Below are 24,610 nucleotides of genomic sequence, written 5' to 3'. Positions count from 1 at the left end.
TGGATTCCAACTCACTGCAGCATCTGACCAGGGAAATTTTTGGCTTGCCAATGCCTTATCTATGAGGAGGAGAAGTACTTACACAGGCAAAAACCTGGAAATACATGATGTTAATTTGTAGGCCCTTTGATATGGCTGAACAGCAGGACAGCTGGCTTCTGAGCAGTGGCTCCCTATCTTGTCACAATTTTGTAAATCACAGCAACAGTCACCTTTATCCCTCTGTAAAATCAGAATACTTCTTTAATGTGGCATTGGGAAAATTCTACATAACCATAAGGCCATGTAACTCCTCAAAATCTCCTACCTTCTAGCCTTTTAACTGTTCTCTAAAACACCTGATTTTTAAAATCACCACCTTTTTCATGTCTTTCTACTACTGCAGGTATAAGTTTTGTCACCAAAATATTCCAGATTGTGTGTGTGCGTACATACATTTTTTTTCTCCCTAATGATTTACCATTTCTGTTTTACACACAGGCACATTGAACATGCTGTATGATGTACTACACAGGAAAGAAAAAAAATCAAACATTTTCTCATCTTTTTAAAAGATATTCTGGCTATGCTTTTTAAGTCTTTATGATTCCACAAAAAATGACATTAATTTTACTGTAATATTAAATTTCACCAGCATTTTCCAATAGCATTAATTGTTCATGTGTTGAAATATTTTCCATTAATACAGTGCTCTGTATCACTGAACATCTAGAGAGCAAATCATTTAAAATACAAGGCTACTTTTTTCCTCTGAAAATAAATGCGACACTTGCCTAAAAAAGGAAGAACTAACAATTTCCTACAAGTGACTTCAACAGGAGTTAGCTTTAGCGTGGTGTGTAATTTTTCCATTTAAATATTATCTCAGTATTTTTTCTTTCAATGAATAAAGGTGGCAAATTTAGCCTCTAAAAATAGTTTTTATGTATCTTAAAAAGGTGATTTTGCATTTAGACATGCAGTATGTGATAGGTAAACAGCTAAAGGCACATGGAAGATTAATTAACCAAGAAATGGTTGAGTAGAATCATAATCAAATGGTTAAGAATGAAGCAATCTGCTGCAGAAAGAGCCTGTGCACCGCAGGTTCTTCTGTTTGAATTTCACATGGATACACTGTGGGGTTTCCCTCAGATAACCGAGTACCGAGTTTGGTTTCCAGCTGTGTCAGGAGGCCGCTGGAAGCAAACACCATGGCCTGGCCAGCACTGCTTCCACAACACCATCAGTTCTTTTACTTCAACAATTCCAGTGTGCTCCTACCTTTGGAACTAAATAATAATCAGCATTATTTCTTCACAAGAAAGGCTGTGCTTTCCACATCAAATTAGAAAAACTCTGAAAGTTACTATCTTTTTAAGTAAAAGAAAAAAGATTCTGAATCCTGATAACATGGCCAAAGAACGACACATTTGCATCTCCATTTTTCTTTTTAATAGAGACTTTTTTTTTGCCTCTCAGAAGAGATAGAACCTTTTTAAAGATGTGATGTGCACTTGCATTGCTTGGGATTTCTCTGCCAGTTGCTGGAACACTGGCTGCCACAGTACTTCTCAGGAAAAGGCTATATGAAACATTTCAGCATGAGTTTTGTAAACTGCATGTGTAAAGAAAACCTGGTATATGGCATTCAAAAAACCCCTTCCCCTGTTTTGACTGAAAGGAAGGAGAAAAGTAAGTTCTACAATGTTTCAGTTGCTACCTGCCTCATATAGTTCATTTATTCTGAGTTTCAAGGCAGGCAGAGTGTTCTCCCTGAGAATCTAGGCGGGACCATGCAAAGCTGTGGGGCAGAACCAGCTGGGAAAGCATCTCAAACCAAAAACCTGGGGCTTATGGTCCAAGCACCCATGTCTTCAGGCAAGATTGTATATAGGATTTCTGGTCATCCCGTCCTTACAAGGCTAGGGCAGGGCCAGAGAGAGCTGCCTGTTGCCTTTCACATTTGCTGCTTGTGCTTTTTTCCAGCTTCCCCTCGGCTGGGGAGAGTGAAGGGAAGGGGCGTGGAATTGTCTGGGTCACTTCAGCTCTCACACAGCTCTTACTGTCACTTCTAAACTTTTATTTAAGAGTATAAAGGGTACCTCCCTGTTACACTTCAGGCAGCACCGATGTAAGCAGAGGTATCACCACATCATATTAAGGGAAAATGAACATTTTGTTCTCCTACTATGAACTGCAGCGGCTTACGAAAAGCAACACGAGTATTAGGGAAGTACTTCATTAGAGGAATATTAAAATTTTCAGGAGAAAAAAAATAGTTTTTTAAACAATCCAGAGGAGGTTTGTGAAAAGTTAGTATATGGCAGGAAATCTTTCTCAGGAAAGCGTTGTCTTTTTTTTTTTTTCTCCAAGAAACTTAATTTGCAGGTATTAGCTTTCTTTGGTTGGGCTTGAGACAAGATGTATCCAAGAACATCGCAAAGGTTTCTTTTTTAGTCTCTTCTTCAGCCCATGACTTTTGGGGGTTTGTGCTTATTTGAAAGTGTAAGAAAATTGTCTAGGTGACACAGTATAAAGAGCCTCCTCTCCCTGCATCTTCTTCTGCCCACAGAGGAGTCAGCAGGAGATAGCTCTTTGTGCTGGAGGGAGGAGAGAGGGGAAGAGTTTTCACTTGTAGACACCTCCTCCTTGATCCATAAACATAACAGTCCTCTGACCAAGCATCTCTCAGACACATTAACAGCCATTTTTCAAGTTTACACACCGCAGTTTCCTATAAATGGCTGTCTGCTGTAATCAAAGCTAATTGGAGTGCCAATTACAGCCCAGCTAGCGTAATTAGGTTACCAATTCTGATGAGTCATCAAGTCACAGAAAAATGTGATCTGCATAAGTTCCACAAATTTCTCTATTTATAATGAGGTATTTTTTCATGAGGAACAGCAGCTCTTTTTATACCACAGTTAACCCAGAGCCAGTGAGCGGGCTGTCTGTGTTTATATACAGTGGAGCTGACTCAGCAGCAGTGTTCTGGGAGCTACATACCAGTTAAGCTTTCATTAAGGTCAATAGTTATCTATTTGCACACTTATACTAATTACTGTATTTCCTGAGCTTTGAGGTGATAACGAAGTACAAAGTTCCTGCCTACCTTCAAATTTAAAAGCAGAAGCAGGGGACTAGACCACCTGAATATCTGACATGCCAATGCAATAGCATCATGTTGTCGGTGAAATTATTGAAGACAGAGCAGAGAGGCACATTCGTGCAGCAATCCAGCTAGGAATGTCACGGAGGAAATAGTGAACTAAATGCTGGGAATCAACCTGAAAGCAGTCTGCGAGTGCTTCCGCACTCTCTGCCTCTGAATGGGACTGTGGGAATATCTGGCAGAAAAGTGATGGGGAAAAAAACAGCAAGGGGAACATTACCTTTCTTGCTCATCATCAGCCATTTGCTAATATCCTCAGTATCCTCTCCAATTAGCTGGAGATGAAGAGCTACCTTTAATAGGACACACACCATACAAAATTTGCTGAATGGGTTTACAGAACAAGAGCAAGGCAATATTTGTAGGGGAATTATGATCTTTTACTAGACTAGTTAGTACACCTGGGAAAAAAAATACATTACGTACTTCCTGGTGTGTGTGAAATGTAGTTTGGACTAATGGAAAAATACTAAGCTTGATCTACAAAACCTGTCTTGTCCTTGTTCGTAGGCAATCACAACTACAAAAGCTAATTTTTACAGATGGAAAACCTGACATACAGACATTTCAACAGTAGAATCTTCCACCACTGTTAATGATTGTGATATAGAGCAACAAAAAATCTTTACATTTTTATGCTTATCATTTTGACTGTAGGCAAATTATCACAGAAGTTACTAGAAAGCAAGCGTGCAGGACAGCAATTCAACATCAGAGCGGAACAGGAAATAGCACTTGTTAGCACCTTGCATCCAAGTTAATCAAAGCAGTTTACAAACTTTACTGAAATTCAGCCTCACCACAAATCTGTCAGGCAGGGAAATGTTATTACCATTATTTCCCAGATGGGAAAGCAGTGACAGAGGCATAGGTCACTTAAAGGCACTGACAGAGTTAACAGTGCTGCTCTGCTAGTTAAGACCCACTCCCATATTTAACCACTAATAGAGTTCGGATGCTGTAGCAATCAAAAAGAGCTTTCTAAACATTCACATGTAGATCTACAGTGATCATCTGAGCAACAAGTGAAATTGGTTTGAACATAGCTATTCCTCTCCTGCTGGAAGAACTTCACGAAGAAGCCTTACACAGACATGGCTGAAACTTGCAGACCAGCTGGCTGCCTAATGTCTTATTCCTGAGCCAACTTCTTCTCCCAGAGCCTATTTTCTTAGGGGACGAAACAGATGTACCACAGCTGGACCACCACCTCTGGGTTGTTCTCAAACCACTGGATTCTGATTATGTTTACAGCAATACATCTGCAGCCATTAATTCAAATACTATATTTCCATCAAAACACATATTTGAATATTTGTCAAACTTCTTTTCAATTATGTATATTTGGCTGTACCTTTCATCTCATGCCTGTGACAGGAAGCTCAAAAGACTGGGACTGTGCTCTTCAGGCTGCAAAAACCTGGCTACCTAAGAAACAGATAAGCCAGCCCAGAAATCCCAGTGCAGGGCCTTTGGCAGTGCAATGAGCTTGTTACTGCTGCTACTCATTTGTGCACTGAGGCCACCACTCACCATGGTGCCCTGGGCATGTATCTGAAGAGGTCCACCTCAAGGTAGGGCTGTAAGCCAGTCAAGTACTCAGCTGGGGACTGGCTGTGGACTGATATGTAATTCATGTTACTGAAAGCCATTCCCAGAGTGGAAACCTCTAATGGTAGGACTTTGACTTTTTTTCAAGGGTAAAACTCACTTGACAACAGTTAATGCTTGCTGTATACATACAGTGCTATTTCCATTACCCCATTTGATGTAAGAGGTGGTAGAACTGAGAAGGTCTAGCATTGAATAACTAAAATTACTGTTAATAAATACTACTTGGACTATATCACACTGTGCCTCAGAACCTAGTGTTGGTGGGAAAATTGCTTATGGCTTCAGATAGCATAATAATCTTTGTTAATACCGCAAATCAAATGGAGTTAAATGACATTCTCATGGGTGCTGTCTGACTGCTAAGCTTGCTGCAAGCCTTTTTTTTCCTGCAAGGCAATGAATCTCTGATGCTGACAATTTGCTCAAGAGCATCCCTTCTTTGCAAATGCAGGAAATATTTCAGAGTTACTTTTAGAGTTATGCTATTTCACATTCAAAATCTTGGCCAAATATATTTGCCTTGAGCTTTATTTTTCTATTTCTGTAATATTATGAAAACACTAACATAGTTAAAAAAATAAAACCAAAACAGAAATGATAACTACTTACCACTTGGCTTATATCGTATCCCCAAGGAAGAAAAAGAACTCCTGTGTTATATTTCTCCCAGTGTGAACACGTAAAGTTAAACAAGACAATGCTTAAATATATATACATTGTATATACAGAAACTCCAGTCTTCCCATTGTCACGGGAACAGACAGAAAAAAAAGAAAGCACAAAAATGGAGGTAGCCCAGCTATCCAGCCCATGGTCAAATAATTCTCCCAGAGGAGAACTGGACTGAGTCCTTCGAGCATGTTTCCCATCTATGGAGTCTAGAAGAATTGGGAAAGGAAAAGAAATAATGAATTAGAACACAACAAAAGCAGTAACTTTCTTCATATATACTTCATTACTGCCATATGTAACGTATGAGAAAAAATACATGGATGACAGAAAACTGAAGCACAACCATCCCTTCAGTACCAACATGTTAGGACTGCTCATAAAACATTTGCTTCAGTTATCAAATAATTCTTCTGTCCTCACCTTAGCTCTTAAACTAAATGCTGCCTTCCTTACAAGCTTTAGAAAGACATTCATAATTACTTGTCCCCAGTGGTCTTTAAAGACTTTCACATCAGTCCCTGCAATCAGTTTCTCAAGGAAAGTGCTGAAATGTATCCATAGGGCTTCTCAGCCATCCATTGGTGTTGTGGACCCTCTGAGACTTCAGACCACTTGTGGGGTAGATTCACTAAGGCATTTACGTTGCCTGATGCTAAATGCCTCAGTGACTAACAGTTACATGTCAGTCTCAGGGAGCAAATTTCACAAAATTTATTTGTGTATGTGCCTACATAAGATAATTTAAATAGTCTTTCAGTTGAAATTAGGATACAAGAGCCAGCAGTGGGCCCAAGTGGCCAAGAAGGCCAATGGCATCCTGGCTTGTATCTACTAGTCTTGCTGGCCATGCAATTTCTAGGCCAGCAAGACTAGGGAGGTGATTGTTCCCCTGTACTCAGCACTGGTCAGGCCGCACCTCGAATATTGTGTTCAGTTTTGGGCCCCTCACTACAAGACAGACATTGAGGTGCTGCAGCACATCCAAAGAATGGCAACAAAGCTGGTGAAGGGTCTAGAGCACAAGTCCTATGAGGAGCAGCTGAGGGAACTGGGCTTGTTTAGCCTGGAGACAAGGAGGCTCAGGGGAGACCTTATCCCTCTCTACAACTACCTGAAAGGAGGTTGTAGTGAGGTGGGTGTCGGTCTCTTTTCCCAAGTAACAAGTGAGAGGACAACAGGAAATGGCCTCAAGTTGTGCCAGGGGAGGTTTAGATTGGATATTAGGAAAAATTTCTTCACCAAAAGTGTTATCAAGCATTGAAACAGGCTGCCCAGGGAAGTGGTTGAGTCACCACCCCGGAGGTATTTAAAAGTCATGCAGATGGGGCGTTTAGGGACATGGTTTAGTGGTGGACTTGGCAGTGTTAGGTTAATGGTTGGACCTGATGATCTTAAAGGTCTTTTCCAACCTAAATGATTCTACGATTCAAGGTCTTTTCAAATATAAATGATTCTATGATTCTAAGAATACCTTACTGTTAAAGTGAGTTATGTGTTGATCACTTTCAATACTTAAGTGCTTGAAAGATGCCCAAACACTGTACTGGATCTCACTCTGAGGATGCATTTGGATAACATGGTTTGAGTCGATCCGAGAGTTCACTGCTGTTGAACAGGGGAGGACCTGCAGCCTGCTCAGCTGGTGGAAAGACAGCAAACATTACATTTTCTTCTGGGTCACTGAACAGAACTGGTGCTGTGAATGGTAGAAAACCCAAGGGAGATGGCACAAGGGAGGGGCAGTGAATCCAGGGGGGAGGAGGAGGAGGAAAGAGGTCTAGCAGCTGTAGCCTTTCTTAGCTGTGTTGTCAAACCATCCCTTACTTTCTGAGACTGTGCTGGTGAGAAATAGAAATATTTACTTCTTAAAGTTAAGTGTAAATATGCATGATGAACCTCTTAGGAAAAAGGACACAGAACAAACCTTACAGATTGCTTATTGTTATCCTGAATCTGAAAATAACATGGAGAATTGTTTTCTTTTTAATGTTACTTGGAAGGTATATAACAATTATTAGCTATTGATAGCATTAGTAACCCAAAACTGACTAGAGATACAACTCAGCAGAGTGAGACTAAAGACTCCACAGCTGCTATAGATCATATGCTACTTACTTCTCCAGATTATTTGGCAGTACTCTGAGTTGTGTTTAATGTAAATATACTTCAGGGATCTAAACCAGGAAAACATGGAATTTCATTTTGTACAGATTTTAGACTATCTCCCTATTGTAATACCTAAACAGCTGTGAGATATCCTCTGCTCAAATACAAATCTCTTGAGCCAGTTCTCACAACTCTAAAAATTAAAATCTCACAGAGGATTTCAAACATGGCTTGCCCCCTTCTACAGCCACATTCTCTTTCCATTAACATTACCACTGAATTGTCGGCATCTTACTGAAATGTGCAGAAAGAAAACTGTAAGCTTGAAGTTACTTGAATAGTGTTGCTATAAATGTAGAAATTCTTTAGTCTGTTAAAGGATGCTTCTGAAACTTAAGTAGCAAATAGGCATGTAAACATCCCTAAACAGTTTATGGGCTTTTGTATTTCAGGAACACCTATCCCAAATCAGAGACTATTCAGTTATAGGGGTAATACTTTTTAAAAATGAGAATGACAGAAGATTTGTCTGTTCATAAATTATTTTAGGCTGTCACAAAAGAATATTCACATTAGATGATACTAAAATATGTACATCACATTGAAAGAGTGGTTTTAATTTTGCAAAAAAGAGGCTTATAATGGTGTCATGAAATACAGTACTTCTAATTATAATGGGCATGGAGAAAAATATAGGAACTGTATAATACATATATAAAACTGGATTTTCACAAATCTTTACACACATTTTCCATGTGGTTTCACTAGCTTTTTCACAGACTGAAAATATTTTCTGTTTTAGGCTTCAGTTTGAAATCACTCACTCCAACAATGGTGTATGTTCAATAATGGACATACACTGTCCCACACTTCCATTGCTTTAGAATTCTTATGTTATGATTTTGTCTCATAAAGGTTCATAAGTCTTCAGTTTTATTAAAGTTTATATAACTTTTAAATAGTTGAATTCAAAATAACAGCAAAGAGCACTCCATTTTATGGAAAGGGAAAAGATACCAAACCACCTTAACAAAGGGGGGGAAAAAAAGAGCAGCATGCTGGGGAATTTGGAGAGAGTAACTATGTCATTAAAAAGAAGCTGAGAGAGATTAAAGCTGCATATTTGGTTAGTTATTATGGCTCTTTGCAGTCTTCCAAAGGGAAAACTTTGGACATGCAGAATTAAATCTGAGACTAAATATTTCATGAAGTGGCTTGGACAGCAGACATAAAATCTACATATACATCAGTTCATTATAGCTTTGACTGTCAACATCATATTCCTTGTCTTCCAAGTATGAGGAACTATAGGCCTCACTGGCAAATAACGTCTGCATTAAGAATCTCAGAAGCTGAATTTCCAGTGAGATTTCTGTGGTATCATACAGTAACAGTTCCAATATGTAATTCCTATTTATGAAACAATAGCCACTTCATTAAATTCCATACAATTACATAAAGAATGGTTTGCACAAAAGAAACTGCTGCTTCTGCTAATGATTATAGAGAGCCGTTAGGGAAATCTGACTGGTAGTCGGCTTCAAGGGACAGTTGTCCCAGTGATTTTTGTGGTACAAATACAAAGAAATTATGGACAAAATAATTTTGGCACAAACTCACCACTTGAATAGAAATGCCAAGGCATTTACGATGCAGAGGGAGATGTCTGCACAAGGGGATATCCCAGATTAATCAAGGGTCTGATACCAAAAGTGGCCAGCATCTTTGCACAACACTGTACTGTACATCGAGAACACATTTATATCTAGCTTGGGTATCTTAAGTATGGCACAGAAATGTATGGCTACAGTCTGCAACACAGGGCCTTATAACAACCAGCTCCAAAGAGAGGGTACATTTACACAGCACAGTGCATGTAAATATACTACCTTGAGTCACTCCCAAAATTAACTCTGTTGCACCACGTTGTGGAAAGACTAGTTTGGAATGAGTTAGCTTTGGAAGAGAAAACAAAAAAGCCATGCTAATGTGAATCTCACTCCCAGATCTGCATCAGTTCAGGTCTATACCTTCACACCACTGCACAGTAAGGTGCAATGTACCTAAAAATACAGTCCTGGTATGATATAAAAAGTAAAAATGGAATATAAAACTGAAACTGAGGTGTAGGTGTTATGGGAGAAAAACAGCAATAAGAAAGAAAATAAATGATACTTCACCTCCATAAGAAGCTCAGGCCTGTCACCACATTCATACCATCTCTCCTGACACATGCCATAAGCACTGAAGTGCCTAACAGTTTAAAACACAATGCTACACTCATTTTCCTTTTTCTCTGCTTTTCCCTTTATTTCCCCTGTCTTTGAAAGCACCCTCTGCTAATCCCGGTGTCAGGGAGCTTCTCAGAATGTCATCGTTGGGAGCCAAAGGTTTTTATGAAACCAAATAGCAATGACTGCTGCTACATAATGATTTCCATTGTTCCTCTAAAACAATTTGAACTTTCAAGAAAGATAAGAGCTACAGTCATAGAATCTCTAATATGCAATTAAAAATGCTGTTGCTTGGGGGTTTTTTTTAAGTCTTATGGATGTTTTTTGGTGTGGGCTTTTTTCATCTCAGAGAACTGTTTTGGAGAGAGATCAATAATTTACCCAAGATACCTCTTCATCTCAATATCAGCACTAGTGAACTAGTAGACAAACTATATGAAGACGTCAGATGTGTAAATTATTTTATTGTACTTTACCTAAAGCATAAGCACAAAAGGTGGTAAAAGCACTGAACAGCCACACCCAAGTGGGAACAAGTCCAGGACTGGTACCTGAAATAAATTGGGTAGTGAGTCAGTGGAACAGTGGTTAACATCAAAGAAATTCACCAAGATATGCATACATGTATGAATACATACGAATACATCAGCTGCCACTGATTAGCCCACTACATCAAACAGATTGAAATAGTTGTTGAAATAGTCGAGCAATGAGCAGGCTTGAATATGTTTACACTGTAAAGGAGAGAAGATAAGGCACAGGGGTTTTGGTCCTGAAATTACTCTAGTATTGCACAAAATAATGATAGTAACTAGGCAAAAAATTTCACAGGTCATGGGAATACTATCTGTCTAAAAATTAGTCCATGTCTATGTAATACCTAAAGACAAAAAAATGTAGTTTTAAAGCATGATCATTATTATTAGCTCTTTGTGTAGCTCTTTTACCATACAGATCTGAACAGGAAATTTTTGTCCTCAGGCTAGGACAGATATTAGCACCCTTTATCTTGCCTTGAGAAAAACGGAAAAGAAAGATGAATTGGACAGAACCCAGGGTTCTGTTATTGCTCTGCTGATAACAGTAACCCACAATTATTGTTGCTCTTTTGAAGAAATCAATCCTTTTTCCAAAAAGCATTCTGTTTAACTTAAACATAATCCAATAAGGACTACATCAGCACTAAACAACTGTAAGTGCAAAGCGCTCTCAGGTTTCTGGCATTCAGCACCAAACACAGGGAATACCTGCACCCAGAGGTGAGTCCTTGCTGAACAGGGAGGTGCCAGTATCTAAAGCAGTGCCCTGACCACCTTTCTCTCAATGTCTCATCTTGCCACTCTAAAAGAAAAGATGACAATTCCTGACTCCTAGCTGCAAATTTTCAAACTGTAGAATGAAAACCAGCTGTCCAGGAAATTAAGTCTTTTGTTTCTGATCCTAGGTATGGGATTGATATATGATACTCAAAAGGCTCATTAGGTTGCGTGAACGTTTTCAATCAATTGAGAAATGATGGACACCGTTCTCGTGTGAAATCGAGAAGAGGCTTGCAAACTACACATAGAGGCCTCAATTCTAACAGACTTAATCACCATTTCAAATGTCTTCAAGTTCAATGTGTATCTACAGGGAATGTGTCAAGATAAAATTATCCCATTAAAAGATCTGTGCTGGATGCTCTTTTATTGCACAACTTAGTAAATATCGGCTGCATTGATAAAAAAACATGCATTAAAGGATGAGACCAGATAACTACATAACATGCTGGTCCTGAAAACTAATGTTCATACAGGATTATTTTTGAAACAAAACTGCTAACAAGTATCCCTGCCTCTAGAATTGTTGTGATAAATACATAAACAGCTCACACCAAAGGGCACCTCCTGAACCTAACCACAGGCATAAGAAATTAAAGGCAGCAAAAAAACCCCCAACATAATTGTTTCAGGAAATAAATGTGTTAAATCTTCACCAAATTGCCTAGCTTAAAGAAAAGCAAAGACTTTTAGATGTTAATCACCTGGGAGATGCTTACTACTTTCTGTAGGCTCCAACAGTTGGCCAGGGAAGCCCAGAAGTGAACATGCCCTGCACTCAGGAACATCAGCTCCAAAAAGCTTTTGACTTGATCTGCCATGAGGAGCAAATATGGACTTGGACTTTGAAAGCCATAATTTCAAGAAACATTTATTTAGAAATTATTTCTTCTTTGTCTAGAAGCAGTCTTGAATGGGGGAGTGAAGTAATGAAAGGGAAATTAACTCATTCAGGCATCGATTTAGGTATTAGGAAATGTGAAACCAATGAAAATTTTATGAAGAACATTAGCGTGGTTTTTGGGTGTGTATTTAAATCCTGGAATACACTTCAAATAAAATTAGATATTATCATAGACTTCAAGCAGCACATGCAGAAACCCATATTTAGGGATAAAATTAAGTAAGATTTTTCAATAAAATGATCTAAATTTATAATGCAATTTGTGAGATCAGATCCTCCTATATGCACATGGAACCTCATTAAGGCACAGAAGATTCAAGTGTCTGATACCTTCCTGTATCATTCAGAAGTATGAGAAAAGCGGCTCACTAATTCTGAAAAATTACAACATAAGGATATTTACCTGAGGCAGTGTAGTCCCAGTCATAAAAAGATATTAGAAAATAATTAACTAAAATCATGACAAATCCAGAGAATGTTAACACGTTGGGAGCAATCCACAAAGGCACTATCTATTAAAAAAGAAAGAAAGAAATCTAAGAAAAATTATATTTCAAATTGTAAGTCCTATTTTAATTAAATATTTTATATTTTTTATCAGAAAAGAAGCAGTCTGTAAATGACATCAGCAATGTTCAGATTTGTGCATATATTCCCATTTTCAAATTAAAATACAGTTTTCATTTCTGAAATTTATTTTCAAATATAATCTTTTTGCCTGATCTTTGTGACTGCAGTAAAAATGTCATTTCAAAATATTGTATTTCCTATGTTATACATTATCCTTATTTTCCCAGCCACCAAGGAAAGCTTCTCGCAATTGTGTGTAACATAACTAAAAGAAGACTGCAGCACCCCGGTGTGGTAATTCAGCATCTACGTGGCAGGTTTTTTTAAGTATTCTATTCCCATGCTATAACAAGGAGATTTCCTCTTCTTAAATATGTCAATAATTTCCAACTCAAAACATCAACAAAATCAGACACTGAGTGCATTACACTTTTAGATTCAGAAGATCTCCCTGTTACAAGCAGCTCCCTACTTCTCTAGAGAGTAACTTTCTGTAGGGTATCCCTCCTTAGTCATAAATTATAAACACTCTATTAATTCATTTTACTTTGTCAAGTGCTGAAAAGGACTCTCTGTCTTCACCTAAGCCTCTAAGTCTTCGTCCCATTAACTGTTCTCAGCTATTCATCCCCTGCAGTTTTTTTAGGTATTCCTTACACTGCAATAGGGATGCTTTTTGGTAACACTCTTCCCAAATAACACAGTTTCTCCAGAACATTTTCAGAAATAGTATACACAGCTTTCTACATGGTTTTTAGACAGAACATTTTTGCACAAATACTAAGTATCAACCACTACCATCACTCAAACACAGTATCAATATATTCAAAATATAAAAATATTGGAGGCTTATAATCAAATTCTTTGACGTGTCTAATGGATGAAAATGTACATAAAGTACTTCAACACTATAAAATATTACAAAATAATATTAAAGAAAAATAAGTTAAATCATTTCAGATACTAATAATAGTTTTGAAATCAAATGTTTTGTTAATTTCTTTGAAATAGATGGACAGACAGATGAATACATATAAATTTATATACATGCTTACATTTCCTCTATTCTATTACTACATGAAAAATTTGCATATAAAATTTGAATGCTTGGACTGATTAATTATCCTGACTAGATCCTCTTTATCTAGTATAGAACAATTAATATTCAGGAGAAGTGCCACTGATGTTGTACCATGTAGATTTTCAAAAATCAGATGAAAATTCCTGAATATTTTTCAGATCTATTTCTTAGATGTTTTCTTTAATAACATTGGGAAAAATATTAAATCTGATAGTTCCTTTCCTTATGACCAGGATTTTATCACTAACTTTAAAATACTGTATGTCAGCTCTTATAGTATTTAAAATACATCATGAATTCATACAGCTACAATAAAAACTTTTAATGTATCTATCACTCTGAGTCTTCAAAAGCCCAATTCTAAATTCCTAAGGCCAAGTGACAGCAAATGCTCCCTGAAGTTCCTTTAGGAGAAGACCTAAGGTGGAACCCTTCACTGCACGGTCCCCTCTTCTCACACTGACTGCACACTCAGCATGCGGTGACAGCAGCACATGTGATTTTGCTACCTGGGGATACAGGAACCTTCTGAGATGGAGGCTTGGTATGAAACATCTGCAGTGGAATTTATCTGATGTCTATGACCTTACATGAAATAAGAAGGACAGATACTGAAGAAATTCAAGATGCGTCTCTTAATCTAAAACGTAGGTCAAAATAGTGCGTAGAGACAACCTGTGAATGAACTGTTTACATGGATGAGCAGATGCTATCCAATGCATTGTTTTAAAATTACTGATTTCTCCTGTATGATTCATAGTAACTGTTGACTATTAAATAAAGGGGGTGCCATAAATGTCTGCTTTCTAATTAGACTCATCATTCTAAATAGTCACAATGTCATTATTAAGTTATTACAGGAAATAATTTACACAGTGCAAACATGAAGATGTTATTTTAACCCACTTTCTCACTAACGTCATGTATTTTAAGAAGGAAGCCATCAAAGGATATTGTTAGACTTGCAATCCCTTTGGCTAGTAGACACACCATGAAAAACAGTTACAGGAGATCTATCCTCAGTAAAACAGTCTCTCCTGCAATTAAACCCCTAAGCATACTCTTTTGATCCTTACCGAACCTAATGTGTCTAGGTATTTGGAAAGTATTCTAGTTGCAAAATCCCTTTTGTTATGTTTAATGCCCCTTACTCTTTTGCTTGGCATTACACGACCATCACCCTATTTCACAATTCAAAAATTACAGGGTGTTATTAAAGATTAACTTCTTACACATGTTGGAAAAATAGAGCCTGAATTTACTAGTACCCTACGGAAGGATACGTTGCAATCTTTATTATCTAATTAACAGATAGTAGAAGTCTAATACATCAACGTGCTACATGATTAATACAAGTGGAGGTGCCACTGGGGAGAATCATGTCTGCTCTCTGGCAAAACCACTGTATGCTTGAACCTTTTAAAAAACTTTTAGTTCCCCAAAATACTGATTTCTGTTTTAATGGGTCTACAGCCATTCATGCTAAAAGCCTTAATACAAACAGCAAATGTTTTAATATATCAACTGTTTATTTGGATAATAAATGGCAAAGTACACATATTTATATAAAGCTCTGTTCAAACTTGAAATATTCCTTAACTAAGTCACTTGAGATCACTAAAATTCTACTCATGCCCAGTTCTAGTGACAAAATCAAAGTCCATAAAGGCAACAATGGGGGGGTTAATTGATTTCAGTGAAGCTGGCACACACCTGTGTATCCCAGTGGGATTTCCTCTTTTTCCTCTCATTGTCCTGCACAAATGTGATTTCTCATGAATACAAATAGAGGAGGAATACTCAGTTCATATAGTAGCTAAGTAATACTATCCATTATCTGTCAGAGAGCACATGATCGTGCTTTATTATAAAATACAAATCTTAATTAAAGGCAAAAGGACAGAGCATTGAATTAAAGACTAAATACCTATAGTTGCATAATCAGAATAGTTTTAAATAACATGTAGCGAAAGTTAATTGTTACTCTATAGTTTCACACAGGTGTTACTATAGTTTCACACAACGTGGAGAAGCTGCCATGGACAGGAATATATCAGAGTACTTCAAGCCCATTATAGAATCCAGGCATGAAACATTACCCTTCACTTCCTGCTTTAGCACCAGATTCAATATGTTTCTGAAGCACATACATCCAAAAATCACACTCAAACTAACACAGGCACATGATACAGTACATGAGAAAGATGTCCTTGGAAGAGGAAAGAGAGGAAGGTAATGGCTCAGGATTTCCAGACAAATTTCTACCTTAAATGCACAAACTTTTTGCTTTCCTAGCATCCCTACCACAGGTAAGTGAGCTGGGTTTTCGGTTTTCAGTTCTCAGGTGTGTCAACATGCCAGCTCATAAATTCTCATATCTCTAATGTCAGGCTCTTCTTAATTTCTTATAACATAGGAAATACATCTTACAATGAATGATAATGTCTCAGAACATAGGAAACACATCTTCCGTGTTATGGAATACTGAGAAACTTGTGTTGCAATTAGGACTAAATTGACATATGAAAGGCCAGACCCAAATCCCAAGCATCTGTTCTCATAAATTATTTTTTTTTTTGCTTGGCTCTGTGAATTTCAGGTTGTTTTTTTTAACTCCTCTAGAATCTGGTAAAAGCAGTCCCTGTGGAATGTTTATTTTCACCAGATTAGACACTAAAAGATCATTGATTCATATATGCAAATGGATGTATTAGGATGTCTGAACTGAGAGAAATTACTTCTCCTGATCATCAAGAAGCACACTTGTACTGCCCAATTTTGAATGAACATATTAGATGCAATGTTTCTTCTTAAAAAATTATACCCACTTTACTATATCTTCCTATAGCAATGCACTTTTCTATTTAAATAGAAATAAGATGATATACTGTAAAATGTAAATTCAATATTATATTCTAGATCACAGAATATTATAGTCTAGAGCACACTCATAGCCCATAATGCTTACAGCAGGTACAAGCTAAAAATAATCACTGGCGAGTAAACACATTCGAAGGTTCTCCTTTTAAAAATAAGACTTGATCACATTTATTACAATACCATTGTTTTACTTACACTTGAAGAGAAAAAAAGCATTTTTTGGTGAACAGATGAGCAGAATTTTCTTGGACTGTTTAGGACAACAGTTACTGCCACACCTGGTTTCATTATCCAGACAAGAACAAAACCATTCTAGCAACTTCTGTTCCTACTAATATTTTACAAACAGTTAAATTTTGTCCAATAAGTTTGGTGCCCTCCCAGTTCTCATTTTTATCTCTAGCAGCAACCAAGATGACTCTACTGCAATCTCCATTACATACTGCTTTCCCCTCTGCAGCTGTGCATTCCCAGCTCCTCTGCAGGACTCTGATTTGACCTGGGAGTATCTTTTAACATTAGAATGACTACTTCTACAAAAGCTGAGAGCAATATAACTTCCCTTTCAATCCTTGTGATACATCACTGAGAATCATCCTGTAATGTTCTTGCACCACAAGGCAAAGCAGAACATTCACTGCTGTATCTTTAGGGTTCTAACCAAACCAAATGCCAAAGCACATACAGCACCCACTCCGGTCTTTGGTTCTGCACTCAGATCTCCCAGCTTTTGAAACAGGTTTTCAGTCCTGTGCTCTGGTTTGGGTTCGCCTCCAGCAAGAAGTGAACAAAATCATGCTCACCTAAAATTTAAGGAGGTTTAAAAAATCTAATGAGGTCACATTTTTTATTAGATCTATTGTCCTATACTACATTGGGACAGTCAAGAATGTTGTTTTTCTTCTGGGAAAACCCTGCAGCCATTAGAAGAACTTATCTCCAAAGATAGTTGTTCACTGATAATACTCTCCCCTCAATTTGATAGCAGATGAATACCCACAAATCTCATAAACCAAAGTGCAAGTGCACAGTAAAGCCTCTGCTCATCTCCTGTGCCAGACTCCAGAGTGCTGGGGGGGCTTTTCTGCCTCATTGTTTTCCTCAATATTATGATGGGAATGAAAACAGAATCTCTGAACTGAATTATTGAATTCAATTTCATATCTTTGAATTGCTTTTCTCTCATACCATGTTCAGGTTGTTTTTTAATTCTTAAATTAGGTCATATAAATACTTTCATGAAATTACATTGAGGTTATGATTTTCCTGCTATATCAAGCATAATCAATACCAGAATTAAAGAACCCAAAGATTGCAGATCCAACAGCACTCTGACCATGTACATCCTTTTTTGTTTGTATAAAGGTTTGTTTTCAAGTCTGCTCCAATCTAAAGGTTTCCTCTAAAGAGGCAGATGCAGAAGTCATTCCTTCCTTGGAGATCAATAAAGTTCATATTTATTTGAGATACAGCCTTTTTTTTGCCAACAACAGCAAAACTAATTGTGAGCAGTTTTATTTTTAAAAACTGCAGATCATAATGCATTCAAAAGATGCCATCTTCCAATCGTTATGGTGATCATGGTAACAGCTCTCATTTTCAGCTTCTTAGAGAAATGCCTCGCTCCCCTGAGCAAGTACCCTTGGGAGAAAATGAGACAGCACTTGCATAAAATCATGTGCATAGCACAGAGATAAAGCTATGCTGTTGTTAGGCAGCATATGCTGCACAAAAATGATTTGTACTAAGTAAACCCTTCAATGTCTGCAAAGCTGTTTAATGAAAGATGTAATAATGAAAGATGTAAAAAAGAATTAATGTCTTTTGTATAACGATCAGAAAAAAACCCCACCTGTTTTACTAAAAAAACCCACCTCAAAATCCAAACATATTAATCTTAAATATAGCTATATATCCTGTAATATTTGTTTTCTATGCAGATGTCTTAATTTTAGCTTTATTAATCAATAGGTATTTTTATATGAAAATAGATGCTGGTTTTAAAGCAAATTCTTACATTATCAGATTATCACATTATTTCTATTAAATAAAATTCTTACCTTAATAATTTTGTTCCAGATGGGCTGCATAATATACACAGATAAAGGATTTGTATCCACAGCACTGTACTGTGAGGAAAAAAGCAAATGTTAAACAAAGCACTGAAGAATGCATATTTTTCCATCCCTCTATATCAGCATGTAAGAACAATCACTCTGAGTGTGACTGGTGTAAATTTATTTTATTCTGATGACCATTCATGCAGTTTTAATTTAATTTAAAAGCACTGGCCTGATTTAAAATTACCTTGTTAACAACTCTATGTACTAACACAAAGGTTTAGGCTGATGAAATGGCAAACAGTTCTGTAGTCACATCTTGCTTTTAAACTCTTATTAATTTTACAAGTTATCCTATAAGACTGCATTTCTACCATATTTTGGATTTAATACCTTTATTTGCACTACCGGTAATGCAAAGTCTGAGCAGCAATTCATTGCTAGTATGTAGAATAGATAGTGCATATGAAACACAGTCATAAGTGGAATATTATCTCGCTTATACACAGCTTTTGACATAGTAACACAGTTGCATTTGCACTATGCTAATTAATGTAAGGTGATGTTATTATAGAAATATGCTCTAAAATAGCACAGTTCATTATCACAGTGAAATTTCCCTACTGGACAGACTTGTAAAAATACTGTGTTTTATAAATTCCAGTAAGTACATATCTGTATATTTTACAAACAAAGTATTTCAGAAATCAGAGCCCACCCTCAATTGCTGTTTGCTACTTTCTCCACAGAGGACAGTAACAAATTTTATCCTGCCATGAGATTGCAGAACACAAAACAATCTGCACAAGAACGATCTTAACTGAAAATACCACTCACAACTACGTTCTTGAGCCCTGGAGGGTCCACGGTGGAAGAAGTTAGTCATCATTGGGGTGGCACATGTAATTCTTTCAGACATTCTTGGACTTTGAAAGTGCATATATGGCTTATATTGTTAGCACAATGCATATGACTCACATAAAGATTCAGATATATCTATATACAGCATTGTCCAAACATCATGTGAGGACAATGGGAGTAAGATAGGGATATGTTAGACCACAATTTATCGAGGCTGTTCACACGCAGAAGAGCTGATGAGAGAGGTTTTCATTTCACCTAACTTCAGCTAACAGCTAATTGTTCTCTCTATAGCTAATTTATCAACCCCTCTTAACCAGCCACCCTTGGAAGAGATTACACTCTGGAAGTACCTGTTTCAAGTCATTAATTATCAAAAGAGCCTAGACACTTGTCTTAAACCTAGGCATCTTTTAGGTGACTGAAGTCTGGCAAGATTATCTCAGTTTCAGTGTACCCATTCACCAAGCTTTTACACACACACTTAACCTGCACACATCTGAGCTAAGAGCTTTCAGTGGACAAGAGCAAGCGGGACAAAAGTTAATGCAGCATGCCTCAGGTTTTGAATGCACAAGTCTTTGACTTTCCATCTATTCTTTCTGAGCGTCTCTGGCTACGGAATACTTAAGAACTCTTCCACACATTTCCTTGCTCTATCTGCAATGCAAAGGATACTTTTTAATTACTTTCTGGACAAAACAAAGTATTTGCTTAGTTATTTTGTAATTTGTTGTTACATTTTAATCACAGATAATAAATGTAGTATACAGCTACATGCTGTGAATACATATTGGTATATATCCAAGAAATCACCTATCAGCTTCTGCTCAGACTGGGCAGACTAACCTTCCACAGGGAATAAAATGTACAGTTTAGTGAAGTGTACATCACTGATTTTTTTCCTAAAAAAAATGAAAGTATCACTTAAGTGTATCATTTTTCTCTGCTTCTGCCACCCATATTATTTAAAACATGAGACAATTCTGTCATTAACAGCTTTTCTGCCAGAATATATATTAGAATTCTAAACTACATTACCTCAGAAGAATATTAATTTGTAGGTAAAACTGAAGTTTTCACTATTCTGTATGTATTTGCAGCTCCAGATGCTGTTATTTTATACTGTATCTTTCAAACACTGATTATTACAACTGATTGATCTTTTGATGGTCCAGTTCACATTTGAGTTAACCCAGTCTGAACTGTCAGTGGGCTTTGCTTATATTTATGCCAAAAATAACAATAATACCAAGCCATATCATGCCAATAGAACAGTCAGCTAATACTGAATTCAGGTGGGTACTACGGAAATCCTCTGAAAATGAAGAAAATTCAAAGTATCCATTAGCACTATTGAGGTTCCAGGTAATCAGGAATCTGCCCAAAGTTTCTCTGTAGCTATTGCCCATTTCCTTACCTCAACTGGTATTCAAAGACTATGTGAGGTACATGATAATTTGCTGACCAGCAAATTCTATTAATTCAGCCATACCTGGATAAGAATGCACAAAGGTCAAAATATGTGGCTTTCATTCCTGCTCCTGCTTTGGCTTTCTCCTTCTCCCCTCCACCCCAAGACTTCAAAGTCACAAATAAAATCACAAAATCCTACTTAAATAACAACAGTAAAATGAGGCTTTCTACCCAAAGTACTCATTGGCTGTCCAGAACTATTACTGGCTCCCAGGAGAAAAAAAGGAAAAGCAATCTAATTTCTTTAAAATTATTTTCTTATATGGAAAATTTGAGAGATTATATAGGAATTATATAATTTCTATATTTTCTTAAATGGAAAAATGTAAGCGATTATGTAGTTTTCCAACATATCTCTATAGAATAGACACGAACATAAGACACAGCTTTTTGTTTGCTTGATGGTTTCCAGAGTCAAGCACCAAAAATCAAAACAGTCCTATTAAAAAAAAATATGTAGAATTACAGCCAGCTTCTGTCACCTAAAGACATTTCAAGACCTGTCACACTTCATCCTGTTCACTCCTATGTCGGTGGCTGAACCATGGTTCTCTGGGCAGGGAAGGAACATTCAGCAGATGTGCAGAAGAATGGAAATTTGCTCTTCCATTGTCAGTAATCTGTTTTAGCCAGACTAAAGGAAACACCCATGGAAAAAGCATTCTGCTAGTTTTCTGTCATAGCAAAAATAAATCTTGACAAATAAAATCTACTATACAGTTTAACACTCTGCTTTGTTCTGCTCCCAAGAAGCTACTAACCTCAAAGCCATGAAATCCTCGGGAGTTTAATGTTCATGGCTGCTCAGAAAAGCAAATTACTGAGTAACATGCTCACATTACAATCAATGAACATGAATGCCAGAGTACACTGAACCTGATGTAAAAAAAGTACTGCCATTTCCTATTGCATAATTCTGTCCTTTTCAGGGCACTTACATTAAAAGACAGAAGTGGAGGATGAGCCTGTTGGAGGTTTTTAAGTGCAAGACTGATACAAGTGCTAAGCACTCCTCAGCAAAGACTTTCTGCACTAGAAAAGGGATCTTGGTTGTCCTTATACAAAGAAAGAGGGCTTGGATTAATCATAAAGCTTCTGTTAATTATTTTTTTAAAAAGTTGTAATAGTCAGGAGGGAACAGCAGTAGTGAGGGAATAGGAAAACTGGCATTAATCAACTCCATCTTACTCCCAAGTTCAAAAATGCTGCTGGTTTTTTTTAAATAGCTGATATCTCCTTGAAAGCCATCTGCTTTTCCTCTCTGCGTTAATAACAGCTTCTAGCAGAGCTAGAAATGAGAATACAGACAGCAGACACATGTGCACACATATATGTTGACTCGGGCAGCACATGTAAGATGTGCTTTTACACTGTGCCCTCCTCCCCCCAGGGGATCCAGCACAGCATCAAGTCTGTACAGCTCAGCTGTGTTTGAGGGAAGAGGAAAGACGAGAGGAATAAAGTGAAGGGGGGGTAAAGGTATAAACAGTAAGAAAAGTAAGAGTAAAGAAAGAAAAGTAATTGAGAAAAACAAGAGAAAGAAAAATGAGCCAAAGCAAAGGTCTGGCTACACAGAAGACAGACGAACTGTTCTGGAGTGGCAGAGTGGAGCCAACCCACCCCAGGGTCAAAAGCACCCGCAGTGACCAAGGTTTGCACTGCTAAATACAAAATGAATGGTATCTTCTGGCTCACATCCACACAGCTTAGAAATACCTCCCCTTATTGCAAATTGGTCACATCCACACCTCACAGCATCTGCTGGTGGGGTTTTGGGCTTCACTATCTGGCCCTGCACACCTAACACACTATAGTGTTGAGTATGTTTCAGTTCAAAGTATCTGAAACAATCTGGAGACTATGTTGTAACCCAGCAATATGGCATTTTCAGAGCATAGAAGTTATCACTGTGTGTTGTGCATGTTCAAAAATCCAAATGCCCATGTTGGGAGAGTGCTGAAGGATGGTGAAAGCCAAAAAATGGTGCGTACTGCCTCCAGAACAAACTATTTCCAAAACAAAGCCTAGCTATTGTCTTGGAGAGACCTTCTGGAAAAGAAAAAAAAAAAAAAACAGGGAGTGAGCTAATCATTAATCAGAGCAGACAGCTGGATCCTCACTGGGCTCCCTGGCCCTCTCCAGCCTTGCAGTGTGGAGGCATCCCAAGAATAAAATTTTGGAATGACTACAGCGAAGAGAAAAATATAAAGCATGTCTACACAAACTTAAGAGTCAAGAGAGAAAGCAAGTTGCAAGAAATATAGTTGCATTAACTGCTGGGAGATAGTTATTTCAACTCAATCTGCTCCTTATGCTAACAGACTATGCCTTTCCTGTCCTTAAATTATCTTATTCCAGGTAGCACTGTACCATGCCATACAGTCTCATACATTCAGAGATACAGAGTAAAACTGTTGTGAATTGTTTGCATTTGAATTGTTGGCATCAAAATGACTCTGTAGGTTTTAATTTCATATTAGTCGAAACAAATTTGCAACACTTCACATTCCTGCCCAGAAATCAGCAAATTATAATTATTCCTTAACTTCACGAATCAGCAAATGATTTATTATCTCCATTGTACACGCTGGAAGACTGAGGTACAGATGGGCTGTGACTCACCCTGAGAGTATATAGCAAAGGATACAGCCACAATATTGTTAGAGGTGTCATATTTATATACATAATCTAAGTATAAGCAATACCAGTTTATTCAAAGTTTGCCCATATTAGCTCAACTTTATACTTGAGTTCACTTTTACAAAAAGAAATAAAGAAGTGTATTAAAAATGTAAAGACTGAAAAGCTTTCCCAGACAAATTAATTTTAAAACAGCTATATATGAGATAGTAATCTCAGTTTAGGTCACAGTATATTGAATGTATGGTTCTGTGATCCCTCGAATATTTCATGTGAAGTTACGTGCCTGTTATGGAAGAATACACCAGCTGTTCCCACATGGAAAACATGAGAACCATCTAACAACAACATAAGGACTTGGATGAAGAACATAAATATTGTGATACCTGCCCTCTTCCCACAAGGAAACTCAACCAGGTCAGGAAGAGCCTCAGCTGATGTGCTTATGTGCTGATGTTCTAACAACTCAGTGGTCCTGCAAGCTTGGGGAACCTCCTCTTACGTCAAGCGTTCACTGTATTTATGTTACCCATGCGGGAAAAAATCTCTGTGTATTAGTAAGCAATACCTGGCAAAAGAGCAAATGATGGAAAAGGGTGAGAACACGTAAAGAAGTTACTACAAGATAACCAAGTGTTTGCCTTGCGATACACCGCAGCAGATGCACCTGTGCATGTTATTACCTCGTGATGAGTATTTGATGAATTGAGGCAACCTCTGCCTAAATGTAAAAGGATAAGGTACTTCATATTTTCTGTGGGGGAAGCACCAAAATGAGAGCAGTTGAAATGCCGTAGGTTTCCCCCACACCTTATTCCACATACATTATCACTCTAAAGCAAGTTCAAAGTGTTATCAAACTTTTAAAGTGCTATCAAAGTTTTAAATGACCTTTGAACCTGTAGTCATTTACATCTGTTCAAAATTAATGAAAAGGGGAGGGGGAAAACAAATAATTTTCTCCTCCTCATAAATTAACTTTTCATGAACATAATTGAAAGCAGCCTAAACCCGCTGAGAATCTATATATCAAATTCAA

General features: G+C 37.4%; 1 protein-coding gene across 1 annotated transcript in view; it reads right to left on the bottom strand.

The window, feature by feature from the left end:
- The window catches only part of LOC141921310 (ethanolaminephosphotransferase 1-like), a 56,181-nt gene that overhangs the window by 20,958 nt on the left and 10,613 nt on the right, over positions 1-24,610 (bottom strand). The window contains exons 2-5 of the mRNA XM_074819768.1: positions 18,595-18,663; positions 12,407-12,515; positions 10,257-10,331; positions 5,378-5,646 (exon numbers count right to left, since the gene is read on the bottom strand). Coding sequence (XP_074675869.1) covers positions 5,378-5,646; positions 10,257-10,331; positions 12,407-12,515; positions 18,595-18,663 — 522 coding nt within the window. The remainder of the gene's footprint in view (positions 1-5,377; positions 5,647-10,256; positions 10,332-12,406; positions 12,516-18,594; positions 18,664-24,610) is intronic.

Source organism: Strix aluco, chromosome 1, assembly GCF_031877795.1.
Source record: "Strix aluco isolate bStrAlu1 chromosome 1, bStrAlu1.hap1, whole genome shotgun sequence".
In the NCBI taxonomy this organism is placed as follows: Eukaryota; Metazoa; Chordata; class Aves; order Strigiformes; family Strigidae; genus Strix; species Strix aluco.
Note: the sequence above shows the minus strand (reverse complement) of the source record. Positions and strands in the feature narration are given on the sequence as shown.